The sequence below is a fragment of the Ammodytes marinus genome, assembly GCF_949987685.1.
Source record: "Ammodytes marinus genome assembly, chromosome: 13".
Taxonomy (NCBI): Eukaryota; Metazoa; Chordata; class Actinopteri; order Uranoscopiformes; family Ammodytidae; genus Ammodytes; species Ammodytes marinus.
The window spans coordinates 13,570,616-13,594,039 of record NC_137217.1 but is presented as its reverse complement, the minus strand read 5'-3'; the positions used below and the strand labels follow the sequence as shown (position 1 = coordinate 13,594,039).

Sequence of the window (23,424 nt, the reverse complement as noted above, 5' to 3'; positions counted from 1 at the left end):
GGCGTTCCAACACAATAAGCCTTTGTGAGGCTGAGAGCTCTTACCGTAACCAATAAGGAGATTGTTTACATCTCACACACACAAACACACACACACAGAAAAGGTGCAAGGGCAGAGAGAGAATTGATGGGAGCGCCAGAAATAGCACCTTAAGGATCATCACCTCGACCAGTCAGGCCTTATGACTCACACACCCGCCCCCTGCCTCCTCTGCATCTCCTTCTGCCTCACCCTATCTCTCCCTCCCTCTCTCTCTCTATCTCCCTAGTGTCTCTCATGGGATGGTGACTCACAAACACATTGGCTGCATGAATCCCAACATGAACAGCTGCAGGGATGAGAGGCCATCGTAGACACTGAATCAGAACATGTTTCACACTATGTTCCCCATAGCACTTTTATATTAAGATATAGGCCCACATTACTTACCTTTCATCCATTTCACACGTTTTCTAATTCAACAAACACCAAAGGAAATGTACCGAGCATATCCACGGCATAAGCCATCAGCATCACACTTTAAGTATTATTTTTTATATTTTATTATGTTTGACCGATATGGGTAGCTTTATAATGCAGTTACATGGATTCATAAATAAACACAGGACAAAGTGAATACATAGTGAAAGATTATGATTTGGAATAACTCAACAAAGAAAACTTTCAAACTATATTTTTTAACATAACATTTAGCTAAACAGTCAGACACATACAGTACATATATTATATCACAGAACAATGCACTCATATAAAGTATAAAGTATAAATAACATACACAAATCATATTCAAGAACAAGCCACTAGTGCAATCGGACCAGTTAAAAAATAAATATATATATTTAAACATTTAGCGCATGACTAACTATATTTCATTTTCCCAGCTGCACTCACAGTGCTAACAGACAGTGTATTGTGAAAGAATAAAGCAGCCAGAGTAATCAGCACATCGTAATGAAAGATAATATACAACTTATAGCTTGTTTTTATTTGTTCGGTCTATTTGAGACAAGATGATTATGAATAAGGTTTTAATAAATAGCTTTTGAATACATACCTGACCAGTGTGACAGCCATTCAAAGCATGATTACTTGCTTGACATAGGGACACTGCTATCTTATCAGTGCAGTTTCTAAAAGGCCTTTTCGTGTAGCATGTCTGTATATATATATATATTATATTGCAAAGCACTGCTAACTTTTCTTCTTTTACTTCAGTTGACATTTCCTCTCATTTTCTTTCCTCATCCTTCTCTTTCCTTCTTTTATTTTGATAGTCTTGACCATTCTCTTCCCCTTTCTCTCCGTTTGCCGTGGCCTCTTTGCCACTCGCTGAATGTCTGTCCTCCACCATGTCCAGCTCTGCTTCACTCTCCACCTCGTCTCCCTCTCCTCCGCTGACCTCTCCATTCATCCCCCTCTCCTCCTCTTTTCCTGACTCTCTGGTAGGGGCTCGCTCTCTCACATCCGCTTCCTGGTTACTGTTGCTACCCCTGGTGCTGCTTCTTCTTCTGTCCTTATCATTATCGTTGTCATTTGTCTCGTTATCTGATTGAGTCTTCCCCGGTTGGTCGTTGCTGCTTGCTGCCTCTTTCTTTTCCTCCCCTGTGTCTACATCATTAGCCTCCCCCTTTCCACTCTCTTTATCTGGCCTCTCTTCTTCTTCTTCTACTGTATCTTTGTCTGGCTCGTCCTTTTCACCCTCGGAAGAGCTATGGCTTCCAACCTCTTTCTCTCCACTGTCCGGGGCATTATCGCTGTTGCTAGCGGTAGCGCTGGACCCCTGCTCATCACTCTTAACCTCCTCCTTACACTCATCCGTGACCTCTTCCTTCACCTCCTCCTCTACCACTTCCCCCTTCACTTCTTCCTCTACCTCCTCCTCTCCCTCTTTCACTTCTTCCTCTACCTCCTCCTCTCCCTCTTTCACTTCTTCCTCTACCTCCTCCTTTCCCTCTTTCTCCTCCCTTGGTTCATCTATTCCCTCCTTCTCTTCCTTTTCCTCTCCCTCTTTCGCACCCCAAGTCTCCTGGCTTTCATCATGCTCTGGTTGGACAGCCGCAGTGTCCGCAGCAGCCTCCTTCTCCTTCTCCTCCTCCTTCTCTTTCTCTCCTCCTACCACTTCATCTTTCTCCTCTGTGGTAGCTTTGCTATCTTCATCGGCAGGTTTCTGTAATGCAATAAAAGCCACAGAAGTCATTCAGATAGCTCTAAATATTTGAACAGGCGTTCAAGTGTAATTGGATTGTTTTACAGTAATTCTCCCTGCTGCGACCGACCTACACACTTTGACTGAGAGAGACTGACACGGCACTATTGAGTCGAGAGCACTTATGAATCAAGTGGTTGTTGTTGGGTGTTTTATGTATTGTTTTTATGGCATGCCAATCAATGTGAAACAAGTAGTGGATAAACTGGGTATTTGGGCTTCTAATGCCTTAAGTATAATTATAATACAATATTATGTATATATTATCACATAATAATCATTATAAATAATTGAACTACATTAGTGAGGAGCTATGAATCAAACACATTTGTCATATAACATCTAGTGAACATTACTTTGAGTTTATCATAAGGATTCATGAGTTAGATCAGTTGAAATATACAGAATCCACAACATTATATCAGGATATCTGCCTGCTCTGTGCCTTCATAGGAGGATGCATCAAACAGAATGGTAACCTATACGTAGTCCCTGTTATAGTGCAATATTGTACACTACAGTATGTTTACCTCTTCGGCTGTCTGCTCCAGAGGTGTTTTGTCCTCAGTGTTTCCATTGTCAGGCTTTGATTCCAGGTCATCTGGGGGAAAAAAATTTAACAAAGTGTTTTTAAATGAGCATAGCAAATAAGCAAGCATCAGAGAAGTGTGAGCTGAAAAGGTGCCAGTTTCAGCGTCACATTAAAACATATAGCAATGCATGTGTTTCATCTGAATGTGTTTTGTGTCATGAATGGGCTTGTTATAGGGGCCACACAAGATGAAAGTGTGTGTGATGGGTGTCATCCTGGTGTAAAGGTGACCTTCAGTGCTATGAAAGGCGCCCTCAAATAAAATGAATTATTATTATTATTATTAAATATTATTTCAAAATGTATTCCGTCGCACCCAGGCTTTAACAGACTTGTACAGGCCAGATCAGACACAATAGATAGAGACAGAGAGGGAATAGCATGTTAAGAATAGCATCAAAGGCATGAATACAATTTTAAATCTTGATAATGTTCAGAAGTGGCTACGCAAGACTAAATGAGGAAGAATACAGAGTAACTCTGCATATTACAGCACTGTACAACTTCCCTTTAACGCAAAACAATCCCTAATTGGCTTTATGCAGGGTTAAATCAGATTAATTTAATGCCACTCTTGCTCTGTAAAATCCTCTCGCCATCTGTTTTTCCATTCTCTAATGTAATTTCACATGTCAAAAATTCCTGTATGTGCTGACTGCTTTGCGAGACCCTAAACCGTGAATTCCTCAGTCAGAACCCATTACATCATTTCAGAAATCCATAAAACCTCCCATATAAATAAGGGAGCTTTTATTCATCCTCCAGTAAGTGACTTGTTGAAATTGTACATGTTTTTTTTTAACACACACGCTTGGACAAACACAGCACAAGAGTGACACCTGGTGGTGAAGAGGAAACACACCCTGGTAATATTGCAGGAAAGTAAACAACTTCCTCACACAATGGCCTTGTGCGAGAGAGAGAGAGAGAGAGAGAGAGAGAAAACGTTTTACAAGCTGGGGTGTAAGGGGCAACCTTGACTTACCTTGTGTAAATACATGCTGGTCAGGTTATTCAAGCAAATTTCAATCTTCTAATTTTATTTTGGTGGTGCGGTACAGGAAAAAAAATAAGTGAAAGACATGACATTATGTGGGGGAGATGACATTTAAGACAGCACAAACATGACATACAAAGGGACACGACAGAGACGAGCAGTGAAGTCATGGTACACTGTCATACAATTATGTTGAGGGTGGTGAAAGGTACTGCCGGACTGGTATTACTCATGTTATGGGGAAACTTTTCTTTTAAACAGTGATATTGGGGTATGTGGGGACATACCTTCCTTTTGGGGACACAATAGAAGTCCCCATAACGTAATTATGACATTTTAGGGTGAAGACTTGCTTTAAGGTGAAGGTAGAATTAGGTTAGGGTTAGGGTTTGGAAAGTAGTGGTTATGGTAAGGGAAAGTTTCCAGGAAATGAATGTAAGTCTATGTCATGTCCTCACAATTGATGAAAACACAACCTGTGTGTGTGTGTGTGTGTGTGTGTGTTGTGTTGTGTGGTGTGTGTCTAATTTTTTTTCTTCAATGTGTTAATGAAGTTGTAAACTGCTGTCAAGAGTATTCTACCCAAGACACAATGTGTTAGAACTAATAAATCACATAAGGGTAGCAGATTGGTTGCAAGTAAAAAGAAAAGGAAACACAATTGCCGTAATAATAATCTTGCAAGGCGACAAGAAGATATCTTAGCACTGTCCCCCAGAGAAAACACCTGTCACCATTCACCATCTGAACTACTGCATAGTGATAGCGTGCAACTTGATGTTATTGCCGCCACTCAAATGCCAGCGCCACACACTCATTTCTACTGAGGCAATCAGCTCAGCAGGGCACGTTTGGTTGGAGTGCAAAATTAATACAGGGTTTTTCAGTTTATAGTGAGCCTGTGCATCAAAAGCCTCCGAGTAATTAACCCAAAGCATCATAAGAGGAACACAGCTATACGCTCCGATAAACAACATAATTACACACTTGTTTTGAAACACTGGAGGAGACTTCAATTTCCAATCAGAAATGAGCGGCAAAAGAGTGGGGAGAGAGAGAAACAAAGGACAGAACGGTGTAATTAATGTCTTTAATATTAGTTTCCCCTCTCCACACACACACACACATAGCAGTTAAAGAAGAAAAATGACTCTGGGTAGAGATTAGAAAGAGTTTATGGAGACATTTAATGCATTTCAAATGTAAAACTGATTGAAGTTTAGCTATGGTGGGGAGATGAAACGTTATGGTAATAATAACAGACCTCTTTAAGAATATTTTATGGAAATCGTCTCGCATTCATTAACAAACGAGGGCCGAGCGTCTGAGCAGTAAGCAGTGGATGAGCCGCCGCGACTCTAAACATCTTAACGTGATTTGAGGATGAGGCACAGGCTCGTTAAAATGCTAAATCAAATTAAACACAATATTTAGAATCCCCCCCCCCTCCCAGCTCTTCATTAAATCCCCTAGATTTAGGCCATGGCATTGCAAACGGCTAGACGGGTTTGTGAATATTTGTCAAAGTGTGGGTCCTTCTGTCTCTCTTTTTTTTCTTCTCCTTTCATAATCAAGAAAAAAACACATTTCCTTCTATCAATGATGCACAACAACTGGCACACCGAGCACATTCACATTTCAGAAGCGATGCTGCCTCTCATCCGTCAGCGTGAGGCAAAACAAGGATGCAATCGTGAGCAGTTATAATTACTCATACAAATGGCTCTCTCGCTGCCATTCTCATGAGAGGTAAAGATACAAATGACTGTTGTTCCGGGGAAATGTAATAAAGCTCGACTGATGATGAAGTGATATAAGGTAGTAAACTACAATAACTAACAAGCAAACTCTATTTATTTCTTCACAAAGTCACACAACACACATTTTCCGGCCCCACTGCGGCACACAGTTAACTTCATGTGACTGGTTTGTGAAACAAAACAACTGGACTTTTGTGATCTCCATCCATACATAAGCCTCAGATACTATACAGTAACAGTGTGCGGCATCCCTTTGATCTGTGTTTCCATTTGATGTGCTAATCCAATTGTAGTAACCCTAGCACACTGGGGGAATCTAGTGTGTGGTTTACACCAGGTAACACCATGTACATACTATTCCATGAAATATATATATGGATTCTATTCAATCAGCTAAATTAATAAAACAACAATGTGTAGCACAGCAGAAACAACCCCCCCCCCCCCCTGCTGTTCCATTATGTGCTCAGATGAACCCTGGCCTGAACCCAAACAACTTCATTCAAAAACAAGTACCAGCACATTGTAAGCAAACAGGTGCGTCTTGTCATTTATTCTACAACATAAGGCATGGCCGCCAGTCTTATTTCTATTATTTGCAGAAGTTGTAGCAATGGGTTTAAACTCAGCGGGGTGTTATTTAATAAGAATTGATTGATTTTGGAATAAAATAGCTGCACAGTATTTTTCATGGGTGCATCTTTTCCATGAAAAACCTGTTATTCTTATACAACAAAAAGGAGGCAACCATGTCTGACAGAGACATACATCGTCTATGGATGTTTGAGAGCTTTTATTTCTAAAGCCCATCCAGTGCTATTCTGCTGCAGACCACCACATGAATTAATATATTACAGTGCAAATACACAAAGATATATTTGCACTGTGGCCGAGGGGAAACATGTCATAATTTACTGTCGAGCTATACCATGGAATCTTTGTGTTACCGCCACTCAATGCCAGCAGCACACTCATTTCTATTCAGCAGCTGCTCAGCAGGGCAGGTTTGCTGGAGTGTCAAATTAACACAGGGTTTCATAGTGAGCATGTGAATCAAGGGCCTTTGAGTAATTAACCCAATGCATCATAAGATCTTTTTTTTTCCAGTGCAAATGGAACCACATGTTGCTTGTAACTGCCATGAAATCACTATGCTGGAGAATCCATGCTGGTTTGAAGGTTTTCCTGATCATTCATTCTATTTTCTCTGGAAGCCTTTGTGTCATTCGCTTTCTGGGAAAACCTACTGATCTGAAAACAGCTTTTCTTCACTCCTACAAAACTATATTGGTGAAGCTTTTTCAACACAGAAAATTTACCTAAAAATGTTAAAAACTAAAACATGAAAGATATTTATATTAAAAAAACAATCTGTCTTTGCCACTTTTGTATTTGATCCACTTGGTGTGCTGCTTAAATATCTGTATCCTGAATTTACTTCGGGGGACTTGTATTGACCACTTAACATCAGACCTTGCAGTCCTTGAAAAGAAAGACATTCTGAACAAAATTCATCAGCCTCTATCAGCACAACTTAATGGAATAAGTATTTTCTTTTATTGCATCCTTTCTATTGCTGATGTGCACCTTCTGACACCTGGGCATAATGAACACCCCTGCAATGCTGACATCTGCCCTACAAGCATAGTTATTGGAAATGATTTGGATGCCATGTAGTAACTACAGTGTAAGGTTGGATTTGTTTTCCTTTCTTTTTCTTTTTGCAAGAGAGAGCAAATTCTCAAAAATTAAAATCAATTGCTAAAAAGTAAAGGTCGTAATTCTGAATACATACAAATCACCTGTTTAATAGGCAGAGTATTTTTGCTCATAAACCAAAGCATTGAAAAACTGTTGACATGGTCTCCACAAACCAATTCCACTCTCAGTGGATTAGCTCCCGCAGTGTTAAATAAACACTCAGGTCTTGACGCACTGCTTAATGCACCTAAGTCACTCCGCACAACACTCTCTGTATATCACTATAAAGTACAGTACATTGCTTATTTACACCCAGTTGATATAACCCACTCAGCACATGGCTGAGTTATGGTAGGGTGTAAAACAACATTGGCTAGTAACTCTGAATGGTAATTATGAAATGTTGCCACTCAGCAAGTGTGCTCCAGTCACTGACCAGGGCCCTGTTAAAACATTTAATGACTGCATGGCTGGCCAACATGGGAGGGGGACAGTTCATAGGAAGGTTTATAGTGATGGGACACACAGAAAAAAAAACAATCCAGCTGCTTGGTGTAGAACCTGATGATTGGACAGTGTGATTTTTCTCTCTCTCTCTCTAATTGCCAAATGAATTTAAAATGTGCACTGTGTTGATATAGACTAAAGTTTAGTCTATATCAACACAGTGCAAACCTGAAATATTAAGATTAAAATTGATACATTACATAGATGTACAATATCCGCATAAATATTTGTGCCACTGCATTTTATTTGACAGTGATGACCACACAATTGACTTTTAACTCTAGCAACGCAGCAACTTCAGATGCCCTGCTAAGCCTCAGCTCCAATACTTGGTGTTACATTTAAGATCTCCACAAATGTCAGATATTTACTCTTGCCATTTGGGTTGAATGTCAAAGCTGTTTCAGAGTCTCAGGCCTGACAGAAACCCTGCAAAAGGATGACGTTTCTAATCTCAAGTACTTTAGATGTGTGTGTGTGTGTGTGTGTGTGTGTGTGTGTGTGTGTGTGTGTGTGTGTGTGTGTGTGTGTATGTGTGCGTGTGTGTGTGCTCCAGCTCAAGAAAGTAAAAAAACATGCAAAGTGAGGCTAGATGCCAAGTGACTGAAATTAAGAAAATCAGTGTCATTGAAGGTGTCACGCGTTGGGCCTAAACCTATGCTTTACATGTCACAGCCGGAGCTGTTGTATGTCACAGCTGAAACACTTGTTAGCAGATTAATGTGGCAGATTAGTACCAGCTACCCTGCTCTTTAATCCAGTAATCCTGCATCAAAGGGTCACAACGAACCTTTTTCTGCTCTTGTGAAAAGGGAGAGATGAAAGAAGAAAAAAGAAGAAGAATGAAGAATGATTGGTAAAGATGGCCGCGTAGTCTGAAATGTGACATTACAGCGTGTGTGCAAACGCATATGAAAACAGGCACGCCCGTAACTCGCGCATACATATTTTAAACACAGTTTCTAAGAACTTGGCAAGGGGGGGAAAAAAACTTCCTTTAAACGTTGCCATCTTTCATCCTTCTCTGCTGAGCCTCGTTTTTTTTTTGACACGGGCACACGATTTAAGACACACAGCCTCTTTGTGTACTTGTCTACCGCCTCCCAACACTGTTTTGAACCCTATTTCGCGCTGACAGGAATTATAGATACGTATGCTAACAGGGCTAATTCCCCAAGGCAGCATCACATTTTATGACACCAGAGGCAGAAGGTTGATCGGGCTGGATGGCTTGTGAAAAAAAGCATGCATCAACACAAGCACACACGCTCGAGCACAGTCACACACACAGACACACACACACACACACACACACACACACACACACACACACACACACACACACACACACACACACACACACACACACACACACACACACACACACACACACACATACACAAAGGCTGGAGTCCTCTTCTCTCTCACATTTCAATAGCAAAGAATACCGAGAATGTTTCCATTTTGATTTCTTTCTGAAAAATGCCTCTACTTACAAACGTCAAGAACTTCAAATTAAAGTCCCTTTGAGGAAAACATGGAGGAATGGACATGTTGTGGTTCATCATGTTGCATGAATTGAATTGGCTCCGGGTTACAATAAAAGATTGTGCCCGATACAGAACAATGAGGCAGCAGGCTACTCCGAACATAAGGGTTAGTGTAAGGTGGATGTCCTTGAGGTTTCAATGCTCAACTGAATCGTTTTGAACACACCCTCTCCTGATTTGATGTGAAACATAACACAAGATGAACCTTATTGAAATACTGAGATGGCACAATCGAAATACAAAAACATAGGTTGTGTGTTTGTAAAATGTCTTGCTCTTGTAGAATATACTGATCTGTAAATGCTTTATATATTTAAAAAAATATATACTTTTACAGTTTTTTTTCGATCGCTAAACCAGACTGGGCACAACTGGAGCGACATGTGCAAAACTGTAACTATGCACAGCAGCAGTTCATGTGGACCAAACTCTAGCTTGTCTTTCATTGCTTAAACACAATTTTCCAAACCTGTAAACACGTATCTCATGGCTTATACCACAACCTGCACAACACTGTGGATTTACAGCACTTTGTTCAAATGCTAACACAATGCTGTCAAAACAAGAATTTCACTCTTTCCTCAAAGAAAATATTACGTCAATTGTGTGAAGTGACTAAAATTATTCAAACTGTAAAGATAAAAAGTTTGGAATTTGTGTATTGGGGTTTGATGCTAGTGTTTATACTCTGAGCATATTCTGGCTGACAGTGTGTGTTATCTCAATGAGGATTGTTCATAGTGTTTGCTAAACTGAGCCTGTTTTGCAGGTGAAGTGAACTGTTCAGCTCCAGTGACTGTTGGTAGTGCAGACTGTAGTTAGAGTTTTCCACATTGAGCTCCAGTTGTGCCCACTGTGGTTTAGCGATCGAAAAAAACTATAATAAACAGTCCAGAAAGTATGTTGCATTTAATCTGTAGACAAGTCAGCTCTGAAACCTTTACAATTAACAACAATAAGCTTAAAAGGTATTGATGGCATTGTGCCTTTGATAGTAGCAGGGACCATTGATCAATGCATGCATTTCCACAATGCTATCTGGGCCAAAACCCATCGGCTGGGTTAGGAGTGTAGTACCTGTGTGTCATATTTTAACACTGTAGTTCTTGGTCGAATCCTCACAATTGTTCAAATGGAGACAGTTTGCTTATGTTGACGGAAGCCACTCATGTTCAAAATAGACCTGACAAGGACACACATTATTTTTTCAAATCAGAAATCCTGCAACAGCGTGGCCCCTCATTGAGGAGGCAAATGCTAGGCATGTAAGGTAATCAGTAGATACACTTCTCCCTCTCTCTCCCCTCCTGTTGTGCTTCCCCACTCTCTTTGCCTTTCCTATCTCTCTCTCTTTCTCTCTCCTCTTGTCCATACCTTTCCGTGCGTCCTTGAAGTACCGGGCTCTTTTGTTGATTCTTTTTTAGAGCAGCAATTTGGCCCCCGGCAAAACGGGCAGAGGCAAGTAAAATTCTGCTTTGATGACTCTAAATGGAGAGATTATCCAAATGAAAGGCAATTATCCAAACTCCACCCATCCTTCTACCCTTCAATATCTCTGGGTCCATTTTCTTTTTTTAACCCACCCACCCAATACTCACTCTCCTCCATCAGAGTCTTTTCATTAAATCCACTATTTGATTCCACCTGTATTCTTTCATTCTCCTCTTCCCGTACCAATCATGTTCTCCCTCCCTTCATCATGGGAACCTTTTAGTCCCTTGTTCTTTAACCTTCCCCTTTTCTTTACATGTCATGCCGTGCTGTCTTTTAGTCCATCTCCCTCTTCTGTACCTCTCCTCGCCTCTCTTCTCAAGGGAGCCATTAACGGAGTTGGTCACAAAGGCCCTGATAGAGAACATCCGATTTCTATTTTGAGGTTAGCAACAACTGCTAATTGGTCTTATACAACAAGCCAAACATGAATGTGTTTTGAGAGCAAAAGCGAAACCCTGACCAAATACAACCTAACGTTCAAACAGAGTCAGCGATTGTGTGGAGAACGCTTGTTGTCAAAATAACTTATTTTTTTTCAAAATCAGTAAACATCTCTTCATGATCCACTACTTGTCCTCACAGTATGTGTGCTGCAAACATAATCAGTGTTAATACACAGCCAAGGCTATGTAAACTAGCATGTCGCTAGCACCGGTGGGCCATCTTCGTTAAGATATCACTTTACAGAGGCTGGGTATAAACACCAGATATGTTTCGGTGCACACACACACAGTACGGACAGGTAGCAGATTGTGAGGAGATATTCACTGATCTTCACCATTAGTGATTTTAACAAAAAGCATTCTCCAAAATTGCTGACTCCACCTTTAAAGGAGCTTCAATCAAACATAACAAGGTTGGGTTGAGGCTAGTGACAGCCAATGTGTCTGGTTGGTAAGATCTTTTTTTTAAGCCAGGAATCATTGTTATAGCGAGTTCAAATTCATTCCATGACCTTTACTGCATGAGTTGTAGCACTGCCTCGCCCCTTGTCTTTGCTGTCACTGTGTGCAATTTAATGAAGCAGAAAAGTCAGAGGCTTAACAATACACCACATAGAAACATGCTGGCGTTATCCTCAGTCTGGCTCCCAGCAGCACGCACACACACACACACACACACACACACACACACACACACACACACACACACACACACACACACACACACAAAGCATCTCAAGTTACGGGGTCTCATTTGTTTCTTTTCTCTCACTGGCTCTATCGTGTGCTGTTCATCCCAGTAGCATTCAATCGGTACATCTCTCTACCAATCCCCCCCTTCCCCCCTCTCCCTCACACATAAGTTCATACATGACACCTGTATTATAACCTTTTGTTTTCACTACAACAGTGCAGCACACCAGAGAGACTGAAGTGTGGGTTTCAATGCTGTGTTCTTTCCACAGCCGCTGCCAGTCTCGGCCAACTATTTGGCTGTGTTCCTTTTTGGCAGCGCGGTTTGGATGTGTTTACCTCATAACCAGCCAGGGCAGGATTTCCCCAATGGGACAATAACAACCAAAAGCACCTGTGCATCTGTGCTGAATCTAAGAAGGGCATATACAACAATGTGTTCCTAGTGTAAAGTTTAACTGGGGGAAAAATACAGTTCCACAACACTTAACTTAGCTGGTAATGGCTGGTTAAAAACACAGCTTATTTGGTTTTGGGCGAGCCAATAGGCAAGCTATGATGATCCTGCCCTTGTTTGCTTTCTGCAGCAGCTGAATGCACAAATAACTTCTGAGCATTGATTTGCTTAGGAGAGATGATGAACAGAAAAGAGTAAATATTATTTTCTGGAAACCTCGCCCCTACTGTTTCCACCCAAAAAGTCACTTCAGCACCACGGACAGAGACATATTCTAACTGCCATAAGACCCTGTCTTAGAGTTTCTATACACCATATCTAGCCACTAATCCAAACACATGAGGACAACATATACATTGTTGTAAACACGACTGCACTTGAGAGAGACTTTATAGGTCAAAAAAATGTGATATGCTCTCTCTAAGCCATTGAAAACGATCTTGTCTAATGTCCAATCTTGTTTTCCAAGCTGTATGTCTGTTAATTTAATCTTTGGTCAATGTCACCCAGGGGGACCAATGATTCAATATGTATTTTTTTTCCTTCTTGCCTGTAATGCGACATGCCACACGCAATCTGATTTTTGAGGGGCGACGTTACAGATTTTCAAAAATGCCGAAGAGCACACACACAATCACGTACAAAGAAGACAAGCGTTCACACACGTTCCTCATGCCTCTCTTTTTCATGCTAAAATGTCAGCTCCCCTGAACCACAGACAGACACAATTCTCCACGCTCCTTTGGGCTTCTGCTGACAAGTCTCCTGCCCGAGGAAACAGGCAACATCTATCATGTGCCACGAGGTGACGTAATGGTGTTCATGCTGCAGTAGGTGTTACAATGAGGTCAGAAGCAGTCCAAAGGAAATGTCCCCTTCCCTCTAAAACTTAAAAAACAAAAATGCTGTCGGTTCCCTGTCCCATTGTTATATACAATGCATATACCATTCATGGAAAACATCTGATATGGTCGAAGAGCAAAAAAAAAAACATCTTAATTTCAAAAGAGTGCAAGCAGCCAATGAGCACCTAAGTTAAGACATAGGCAGAGTTTCTTCGGGAACTTCAAACATAACTCATCATAAGACCGGAAGAGGATGACGTAATGTGTTTCTTGTAATAATGTTTAACGTCCTCATGCTAGATCTACTTTCAGTAAGTCCAGCTATATTTTTTTTGTTTTGCAGAGCAACAGTGCCACTGTGTGGGCATTTGGGAATGCAGCAGGTTACATAAGTTTTCAAAGGACATGCATTACATCATATATCTGTATATACCTAACTCTAACAAAGAACATCTTACGAGCAAAGGCACTCATTCTAGAAACACATATGCATATGCCCACGTTGATATTAATTTTAACATTGCTTTTCAAACTGCAGCACACACACACACACACACACACACAAACACACCCTCTCTCCAACTTTCAATAGTGCAGGTAGACAGATTTTAACAAAAAAACAGCGGATAATACATGTTTAGGAGAATACAACTGGTTGTTTCAAATCAGAATTTACCATTGTCAGAGACGGTGAGGGTCATGCTTTGTCGACTGCGCTTCTTCCTGAGGGAGAGGAGCCTGGCCTGGGAGATCTCTCTGACGATGGAGGATAGGTGCTCCTTGTTGCTGCCGGTGTGGCTCGGAGGAGAAGCCTTAGAGTCTCCACCTTCACTATCACTGCATCGCACAATAGACTTACTCTGCAGGAAATACAAGTGTAGTTCATTTCATTAGAATCGTGTGGAAAAGATAAAAAGTTTAAAAAAGTACAGGATTATACAGTAAATGTACACAACAGTTTGGGCCCTAAATGATCTGCTTCTTTTCAGTTCAAGTTCATCTTGCATTTTGAATTAATGCTCACTTTGAAAATGAAGATCAAATGTTGTAAGGTCCGGAGAAATGAGAAATGTGTTGACTATATACTGTAGTTGGGATGAAGAACAGTTGAATATGGACAGCTACTCTAGTTTTCTCATCTATCTAATCCTCCCTTGTGACATTTTTTTTTTTTTTTTTAACCTTTATTTATACAGGTAAATCCCATTGAGACCGAAGACTCTTTTGCAAGGGAGACTTGTTTTCCTTTCCCACGTTACCATTCACACACACATTCATACACTGATAGCAGGCTAACTATCGACATTCACACGAGGCAAGGTGGGTGAAGTGTCTTGCCCAAGGACACAACAACTATGACACAGGTGGCAGGGCAGGGATCGAACCTCCAACCCTTTGATCATCAGCCGACCCGCTCTACCAACTGAGCCACTGTCGCCCCATTAACTCAAAGCAACTTAATGATACATAAAATGAAATAGTTGCCTCTGTTTCATGCAAGTGTGTATATGGATGCTGAATTGTGGTGCTACAACAAAACTAAATAATCTAAACCATTTGTGCGCCGGCAATTCTTACATTCCCGTTTTGCTTGGAGAATCTGTAAATAGGAGGGAGAGAGTACGCTTTCATTCTGGAAAGGAAACAGACACACATGACTATATCAACAAGAATACATGATGTGAAATGATTTTCTAACAAAGCTGTTTCATGAACACAGGCATCTGAAAATTGCCATGTCATTTTGTAAACCAAATAGAGCTAGACACCGTGTGAAAATAAAGAAAATAAAAAGGTATGGACAGTGTACTGTTTGATATTTGGTTAATCAGCAATCTTCCAATCTACCAAATAATAAATTAAAAAGCTTATCAAAATATGTTGGTTTAAAATCTAATAAACTAGCTCTGTAAATGCACATGTGAAATGGTAAATATTACCGGTTTAGTTTATTTCGATAGAAGTGTTTAATGATTTACACACTGTAGTTAGAAAGCAACACTAATTTATGTGCAGCAAATGATCCATCTGTATTTGGAGCAGAGGGATGACAGAGGTTTCAGGAGCATTTAGAAAGCAGAACATTAGCCCTGGAGGAATAATTAGTTTCTTGGCGCACATACAAAACACAAACTGAATGGCCTCCGAGATCCAACCCCCAGTAGCCATGGCATTCCAATTATTTCATTTCCACAACTTTTCATGAGGGACTTTGATCTACGTACTGTTGGATACTCTTTGTTAGATGAATAGCTTAAATACCTTGCTCAATACAAAGTCATTGTTTACGGAGTTTAGTGACTAGATATGAAGACATAATCACAATATACAGCTCTGCTAGATTGTACTATAGGGTCTACTTACATGCATATTTCAAACTTGAGAACATGATTGTGTAAAAGTACAGATAAGCGAGAACATAGGGATACATGAAACATAAAAGCAAATAGCAATGGAATAGTTTGCTTTGCTTGGTTGAACTCAAAGATCTGGTGAAACTGAGCGTAAGGTTTTTATTTGACATTTCTACAAAGTCAAATGAGATATAATATTTATCTATATGTAGTCTGCTTTTATTTTCTATGTATTTTTATTTTTATTTTCTCTTCTATGTATTACTTCTAATGATTGTTTTTGCGTGTATGAATATATCGGGGTGTGTCGTGGGAGGGGGGTTGTTTTAAGCACTTTGTGTTACATTTACTTGTGTGAAAAGTGCTCTATAAATACAGTTTGATTGATTGATTGATTGATAAGTGCAGATTTGTGTTGGATAAAATAACTAACTTTTAGCTCACATTTTGTATAAGGTTGTCTGTCATGATTTGAACAGGTTACAGTAGGTTATTATACAGTATATAATCCAGTACTTACCCGTTGACCCTTCTTGTCCCTCTGGGTTTGGTGAATAGAAGGTCACTGTAGGGCAGCTTCTTAAACTTCTCCCGTCCCACAGCCACATACAGCTGACCACTTTCTAGCTGATTCCCATCAGTCATCTGGTGGCCTTCATAGGTGTAGAGACTACAACACAGACACATAGGGTAAGCCAGACAGTTCCCAAAATGTGTTGGTACCAGCATTTCAAAACAAGACACAATAGGTTGCAGCATATCCTCATAAGATAGTTAAAACATTGACAAGCACGTACTGTTTTAATATGCCAACATAATGTGTATTTCTATTCATATACCACAAGAGCAAAATATATTCAACATTTGTTACCGATAGAAACATGAAGCAGTTTGAAGATAATCGGTTTCTTTTTTTTTAATTTATATCCCAAAATAATGCACCACAATGCTAAGCAATCTGAGATCATGATCTGCCATAACGGAAGAAAATGTGATGTCAGCCATTGCTCTTTAAGTTATTTTGTTAACAAGCAAACACAGAAATCACACCACGATGTAGTGCATGCTGTATTCAAGCTGTACCTTCGGACACCCCCCAGCACTCTCAAACCCATCTTCTCTGTGATCATCTCGAGTATTCTCTCAAACTGGCCAAGCATCCTCTGGTGGATCAACAGCCTCATTGCAGGGTTCAAGACCTCGCCATTTGCTACAACACTAAGTAAAGAAAATACACGTGGTCAAGCAAACACTGGAAGAACACTGGCAAATATTTGCTTGTCTAATATATTATGTCCCTCTGAGCTCAGTGAAGCCAACGGTATCCCTTCACGTTCAAGTGCATAGGAATCTAGTATCCAATGTCAGGGTTTAGGGTTGCATACACATCGTACTTTCATAAAGAGATTAACAAAGATATATTAATAAATCGGAAAACGCTGTGTGCATAATCATGAATAGGTTGTGATTGTGGAAGAGAACAATAGAACTTACAATATTGTACATGGCTCCTTGATGGGTTTCAGGAATCGAGCTGACACAATGATTCGGTTCGGTGGCAGTGGTTTGGCCTATACAAAAAGAGGTAAAAATGCATATTTAAAGCCTACAGCTTCCAAAAGATCATACCATATCATCAGCCACACAAACAGATCTGGCAGTCTATGTAATGTATTTATTCATTGGTGCTGATAAAAGGAAATGTATCACTACTTCGAAAGTGTGTTGGTATATCAGCTTGTTCAGTTGGGACTTAAGGTCCGCTCTTGTTTCCATGCAGGGGAGACCCACAACAACAGATATGTACACACTTTAGGGACTTTCACTTTGGGGACCGATGTTAACATTGGAATTTAGTTGGTAAGGACAACATTTTAGCTCTTACATTGCTAAATATAGGTGGCCATGTCAGAACAGAGACTGAACTGGAGAATTTAAGCCACAAACAATGGCAGCAGTTTGATGTGGTGTGTGTTTATTGTAGACACTTACATGTTTAATTCAGTTTAAAAATACTTCCACTCTTATCCTGTTTTTTTTTAATGAGAGATTCCAGTGAAAGGTAAAGGAAAACCAGATTGTGTTACATCAAAAGCTATTATCCCTGAAGGAAAAAAGAGAAAGAGCTATTGTGCGCACTAAACAAATCTGTCTGTCATCTCTGTGGAAGCGAAAGAATGAGCCCCAGGTAATCCTTTGATGGGTTGTAAGGTTGCAAAGAGCGAGCACGGCAGGTCCTGTCTCATAACACCTGGTAACCCACTGTGACTCTAAGACTAAGATTTGGATCAGAGAGAGAGAGAGAGAGAGAGAGAGAGAGAGAGAGAGAGAGAGAGAGAGAGAGAGAGAGAGAGAGAGAGAGAGAGAGAGAGTCTGCGAGTGCACCCTGGCAACAAAGCTGTGAGTGCCACAAATGGAGTTCAAAAACATACTTAATAAAACATGGTGCGGGAGATATTCACGTGATAGATATATCGGTAACGAGGCATAAAGGTAGGACAAAGATAGAGGTTTTGGCAACACAGAAGACCGTTGTACTTACTGTACATTAAAACATTGAAATACATTTTAATTCTCAAAATTGGTGAAATAATCGAATTTCACAAAACTGCTGATAGAATTCCAATTGCACTTCGATTTGAACCATTGCTCTTTCATATGTGCTACAAACCATGGGTACACCACCTAGCTAACAAACCACTGCACGCTAGTTAAACAACAGAAACAAGCAATGCGGGGCATGGATCAGTCTCTACAAATATACTAGGAGTATAGTCACGAGCCCTCAAATCCTTTCAGCATCCTAGTAAACATTATGCTTGGCAAACAGAATCACTTTGCTAGAGCACCAACGGTGTGTGTACCTTTGACAGAAAATATAATTCAATTACATAAATAATGGGTTAATTAGAATAGATTTATAAGCAACATCAGTGCTAATGCATGCGGTAAGAGGTGTGTGTGTGTAATAATGCACCAAATATTGACTAGTGGTTGAAAGTACACAGAGACCAATTTTAATCTCACTTAAACAGTCCATTGAAGCACTTTGAGCATTGCACATTTCAAAGTTAAAGGAGATGCATCATTGTTTTCTTCTTAAAAGCAGCATATTTTCAGAATGTCAACAGCACAGAAACGTCCACCTGAGGCAGTAACTGTCCTATTATTATTCCTTCTTAAAATGCTTCAAAATCAACAAGGACAAGGAGAAAACTTCCCAACCATCAAGCCAGCTGAGAGTTCTTTTCATTAATTGAGGCAGGTTAAGTGGGGCAGTAAGGAGGGAGGCAGGGTCCTTGTGAACCAGATTGGCTCTATTTATGCTTGCAAAGTAATCACTGCATCAAAAACAGGCCCTTGAGGTTATCCGTTATGAATAGGGTTCTTGCTAGAGGGTGATAAGACAAAATCAGAAAAGAACACAGAGCAATTCCTGATTCTCTATATATAATGATCATGTACAGGGCAGAGAAGAAGTCTGCCCCAGGGCAGCTGTGGCTACTATCGTAGTTTAACACCACCGGTATGACTGTGTGTGAATGAATGGAACCTGGAACCCTGTAAGCGCTTTGAGTCCTAAGGGAATAAAGCGCTATATAAATCCTATCCATTATTATTATATCCATTATTATTAAGGGCAAAAAAAAATTGTTAAAAAATACTGACTAAGACTTTGTGTGACACATTGTTTTCACTGTCTAAATTCATCAGGTAAACATCTACACGTGGTCATTTTCACATATTAGATAATACACCATAATACGGTTATGTATCATTGGGGGCTAGTTCATATCTGACTAAAATGTACTTCAAAATGAAGAACTCATTTTGAAATAGGACCTGCGGTTGACCTTCAAAGTAATCAAGCCTGTGGGCTACGTGACTTTAAGCTGCTCTTGTTTTGTCTGTGACTTTATAGCTGGTGATTAGATGCATCGGAGGGAGGGGTGATTATGATCCATAAATCAATAATGCATGGCCACCGAGACAACAACAAAGTGATTCTTCATGGTGAACAATGGAGATGAATGCTAAACATAACACCTTGATTGCATTATCTTTCTGAAACCTTGTCACTGGTGAGGACAGGAGTGCAAAAGGTGATGTTCCCAAATCCTCATGTATCTTGCATTCAGTGCAAGTTTCAAATGTTAAAAGGCTGGCTTGAGAAAGGATATTGTAACGGAAACCTTGTCTGGAAATTAAAGCCTGTGAAGGGTTCCATCAATCTCTCAAGCACAATATTAAATTGTGGAATAAAATGAAAGCAATACATAATATATCAATGATTAGAGTAATCCTTGTCATGTGGCCACTACACCTTAAAGCTACAGGGCGTAACCCTTTCATATGAATGTCGTTTACATTCAAGCCATCGCCAAATGAGTTGACAAAAAGTTGTTTAAGCCTATCAACTCCACAAAACTGTATTTCTCAGTATGGCAGCGTATACAAACTGGTGTCGCCCCCTGACACTGGCACAGCAGCTCAAAAAGCCGCCACAAAAGGTTTCAGTTGTTGATTCTACTGCAGAGAGAAAAAAAACCTGGACGTAGGCCTACAGCAGAAGGTATAAAATCCATGCGCGATCACCAAAGGCTTACCTCATGTAGATGTGCCGACAATGTTGTTGTAATTACTCAGAAGTCCTCATGGGGGCGACAGAAGTTACGCACTATAGCCCTACCCACTGCGCCACGGGCGCCCCACTTATCTCACTATTAAGATGATGGTAGCACACACAGATAGACTAATGGTAAATTCCCATTACATCAAGTGAGGCTGCTACTGCTTTGTACCACAACTTAAAGAGTAGAAGGTGGAGTTGAACCTGAGGATCTTCACTGGCGAGGGCATGAGAGGATGCCCCACCCACCAGGACTGTCTGGATGATTGACAGGAAACAAACTACTACTTTATGAAGCCAAGTCAACACACAGGGGCCCAGCACACTGCTATTCACTATGCTGAACCAACACAGCTACTGCACTACTCTACTTTAGGCGTTCAACAGGAACTTACCTTTCTTGGCTGACTTGACAAAATACATCTCTTTTTCCCTTAAAGGTGCAGTGTGTAATATGACATCATCAAGAAACTTCTAGAAAATTCTAGAAAGTTCTAGAATGCAACGCTCCCTGGGTAACCCCACCCCTTTTGAATGATAACAGAAGCTACAGTGGCCTTCAAGGACAAGAACAATTCTAAATTATAAACAATGCACCTGATGACATTCCAACTATGACACTTCCAACATGGCGGCGCCAAGGCCTTGGTCCAAGGTATGGAGAAATATGGACATATATGAGACCCTTTCTAAGGGAAAACATAATCATTCTAAAAAAAATTCAGCTATTATGCACTAAATTAAACGTACTTATGGATATTAAAATTATTTTCTACAAAGTCTGCTAGGAAATAAAACCCAAAATTCTACACACTGCAGGTTTAATAAAAGCAGGTTTGCTAACTTAATCAGCTAGTTTGCCTTACCTGCATCGGAAGAGTCTGCATCATCCTCTTCCTTCTGGAGCCGATCTGTAGGTAACTGCAGACAAATCATAAGCAAAATAGTCATACAAATCTGATTTTAACAGAGGTATTATGGTATTATTATATATGTTTAATCAAGTAGTAATTTGAATGTGCCTTTGTTTATAGTAAGATATCCATAATCTTGGGCTTTTCATTGTTGCAAGCTGTGCTACTATAACACATTTACAAGTAATACCAACCTCATATTGAAGCAAAAGTGAGTTAGAGCAAAATTCAAAGTTTGTAATAAGTGCAAACATATTCCATTTACTACAAGTATGATGAGTTAGAGAATTATTTATGTATTTTTCGTCAACGCATTCAGTCAGATTTTTCATAAAATGGTATGCCGTGAAAAGTTGATGCCTATGGACGACTGGACGTGCATGAAATACTTGTCCGTTCAAATTGGTTCACCTCAGGTTGCTCTACTCTCATTTGTCAATGGTAATTGTACTACCCACTCAACTACAACACCATGCTACGAATAACTTTCTGCACAAATCTAATTATCTGCAGTATAAATCCACTTATTGTTAGGGCCAGGTCAGAGCACACTCCCCTGCAGAGCTGACCTCATGTGCCTCATGCTGCCACTCCGTAGTGGGGCGACAATGTTTAGTCAAATTAACTTTAAATAAACTTCATGACCATGACCCAGATCATCTGTTCTGATGCTTAACAGGATACTTAAGTTTATGCATGTTGACTTTTATACAACATTGACTAGACTTGATTGACTAATACCCAGGTAGTGTGTCAACTGTGCAGCATATTTCAACTGTGATTACAAATGCTATTATTACCAACAATCACACTTGGCCTTGCCTTTCTGCAGGCAATACAAAAGCCAACAGTCTATTAGTGTGGGGAAAAATAACACAAAAACATATGAATTAACTCAATTAACTTTCAGTTATATTGTCAAACAAGAGTTTAGACTTACTCTAGCCTTTTGAATTTCTCCCTCCCAGCAGCGACGTACTGCTCCCCGCTCTGCAGGCTCTCCAAGCAGTCCACCTTGTGGCCTCCCCTCGGTGTGTAGATGCTTCTCACCGCTCCAAACGGGGCTTGTATCCCGCCAGTCACCTCTCTCAGCAGAGTCTCAAAGCTGGACACCCTCTTTTCATTTATCACAAGCCGGCGAGCTTGGTAGTACGGGTCACCGTTTCGGAACATGAAAATGTTCTTAACGACGGGCTGTGACAGAAAGTTTGGCTTCTCCGAGCTCATTGTTGTTGTGGTGGTGCGTAAAATCATGTGCTGGTTTGCGCGCGCGACGGAGAGAGAGACCGTTGTTATAATACACGTGCAACAGGTAGATGATCCAAATAGTGAGTCAAAAGCTTCAATGCCATCACAGCAGCTGGTCCATCCCGGCCAAACGTTTAGGGGTTGAGTGGAAGTGAACGCGCGCAGGCAGGCAGTTATGTTTGGACACAAAGGCGTTCAGGGCAAAAACTCACAGTTTAAGGAGGAGATAAGAGAATAAAAATGTGATCATATGCATGACGTGTCCCAGCGTAATAGATGACAACTTTCCATACGTGTTGCCGCCGGCCACCAATCCGCTAACAGAGGAAACGGTGCAAACGACCCGCCTCGTGTGCACCGCTACGGCAGGAGGTGATGGTAAAAGTAAGACGGGTCTCAGTAGATCTCCAACAACATATGCTGAGCATCATGGGAGTTAATTCACTGTGTATGATGGGTATCATGGGACTTCATCTGTTGGGATGTAGCTATGGGAACAGGCCACCGATTACCAGGGACCCCACACAGCCGAAATCAACAGGTGGTTAGTCATATAAACTTGAAGACAAAAAAATAGAAATATGTAGCAAGATTCACGTCACCAGAGCATACGAAACATAACCAAAGATCCATAAATAATTATGTGATCGGAGAAAAACAATTGTCCTAGGCTATACCATTGTACTGGGCTATACTGTAAAACTAACAGCGATGTGAGAACTTAATGGGCATCAAGAGACCAATTGGAAACTCGGGTTGCCTGTGACATCCCGAATGCGGGACAAAAAACATGTTTGTTTTGTGTACTATTATTGTGTTGCACAACAACGTGCAGATCCCTTTTGCATTGTATTGTCAAGTGGCACGTGTAATGTTGAAGCAACGAAAAGCCAGTGGAATTCATCATATCAATGTTGTGATTAATTAGTGAAATTGCATTCAATTCCCTTATGCTTATAAATATTGTCCCACTAGAAACACTTTAAAGTTATACTTTTGTATAAATGTAGGCTATATATGTGCCATAATAGTG

General features: G+C 40.4%; 1 protein-coding gene across 1 annotated transcript; it reads right to left on the bottom strand.

Moving 5' to 3' along the window:
- Positions 1 to 1,228: 1,228 nt before the first annotated feature.
- Positions 1,229 to 22,370, bottom strand: LOC307259596 (uncharacterized protein; the record flags this gene model as incomplete). The annotated part of the gene is made up of 10 exons (XM_080039538.1): positions 1,229 to 1,906; positions 1,940 to 2,167; positions 2,737 to 2,807; positions 13,922 to 14,105; positions 14,824 to 14,878; positions 16,120 to 16,269; positions 16,683 to 16,817; positions 17,094 to 17,170; positions 21,096 to 21,150; positions 22,084 to 22,370. 10 exons carry the CDS (start codon positions 22,368 to 22,370, stop codon positions 1,229 to 1,231), a joined length of 1,920 nt encoding a protein of 639 aa, XP_079895664.1.
- Positions 22,371 to 23,424: the final 1,054 nt, after the last annotated feature.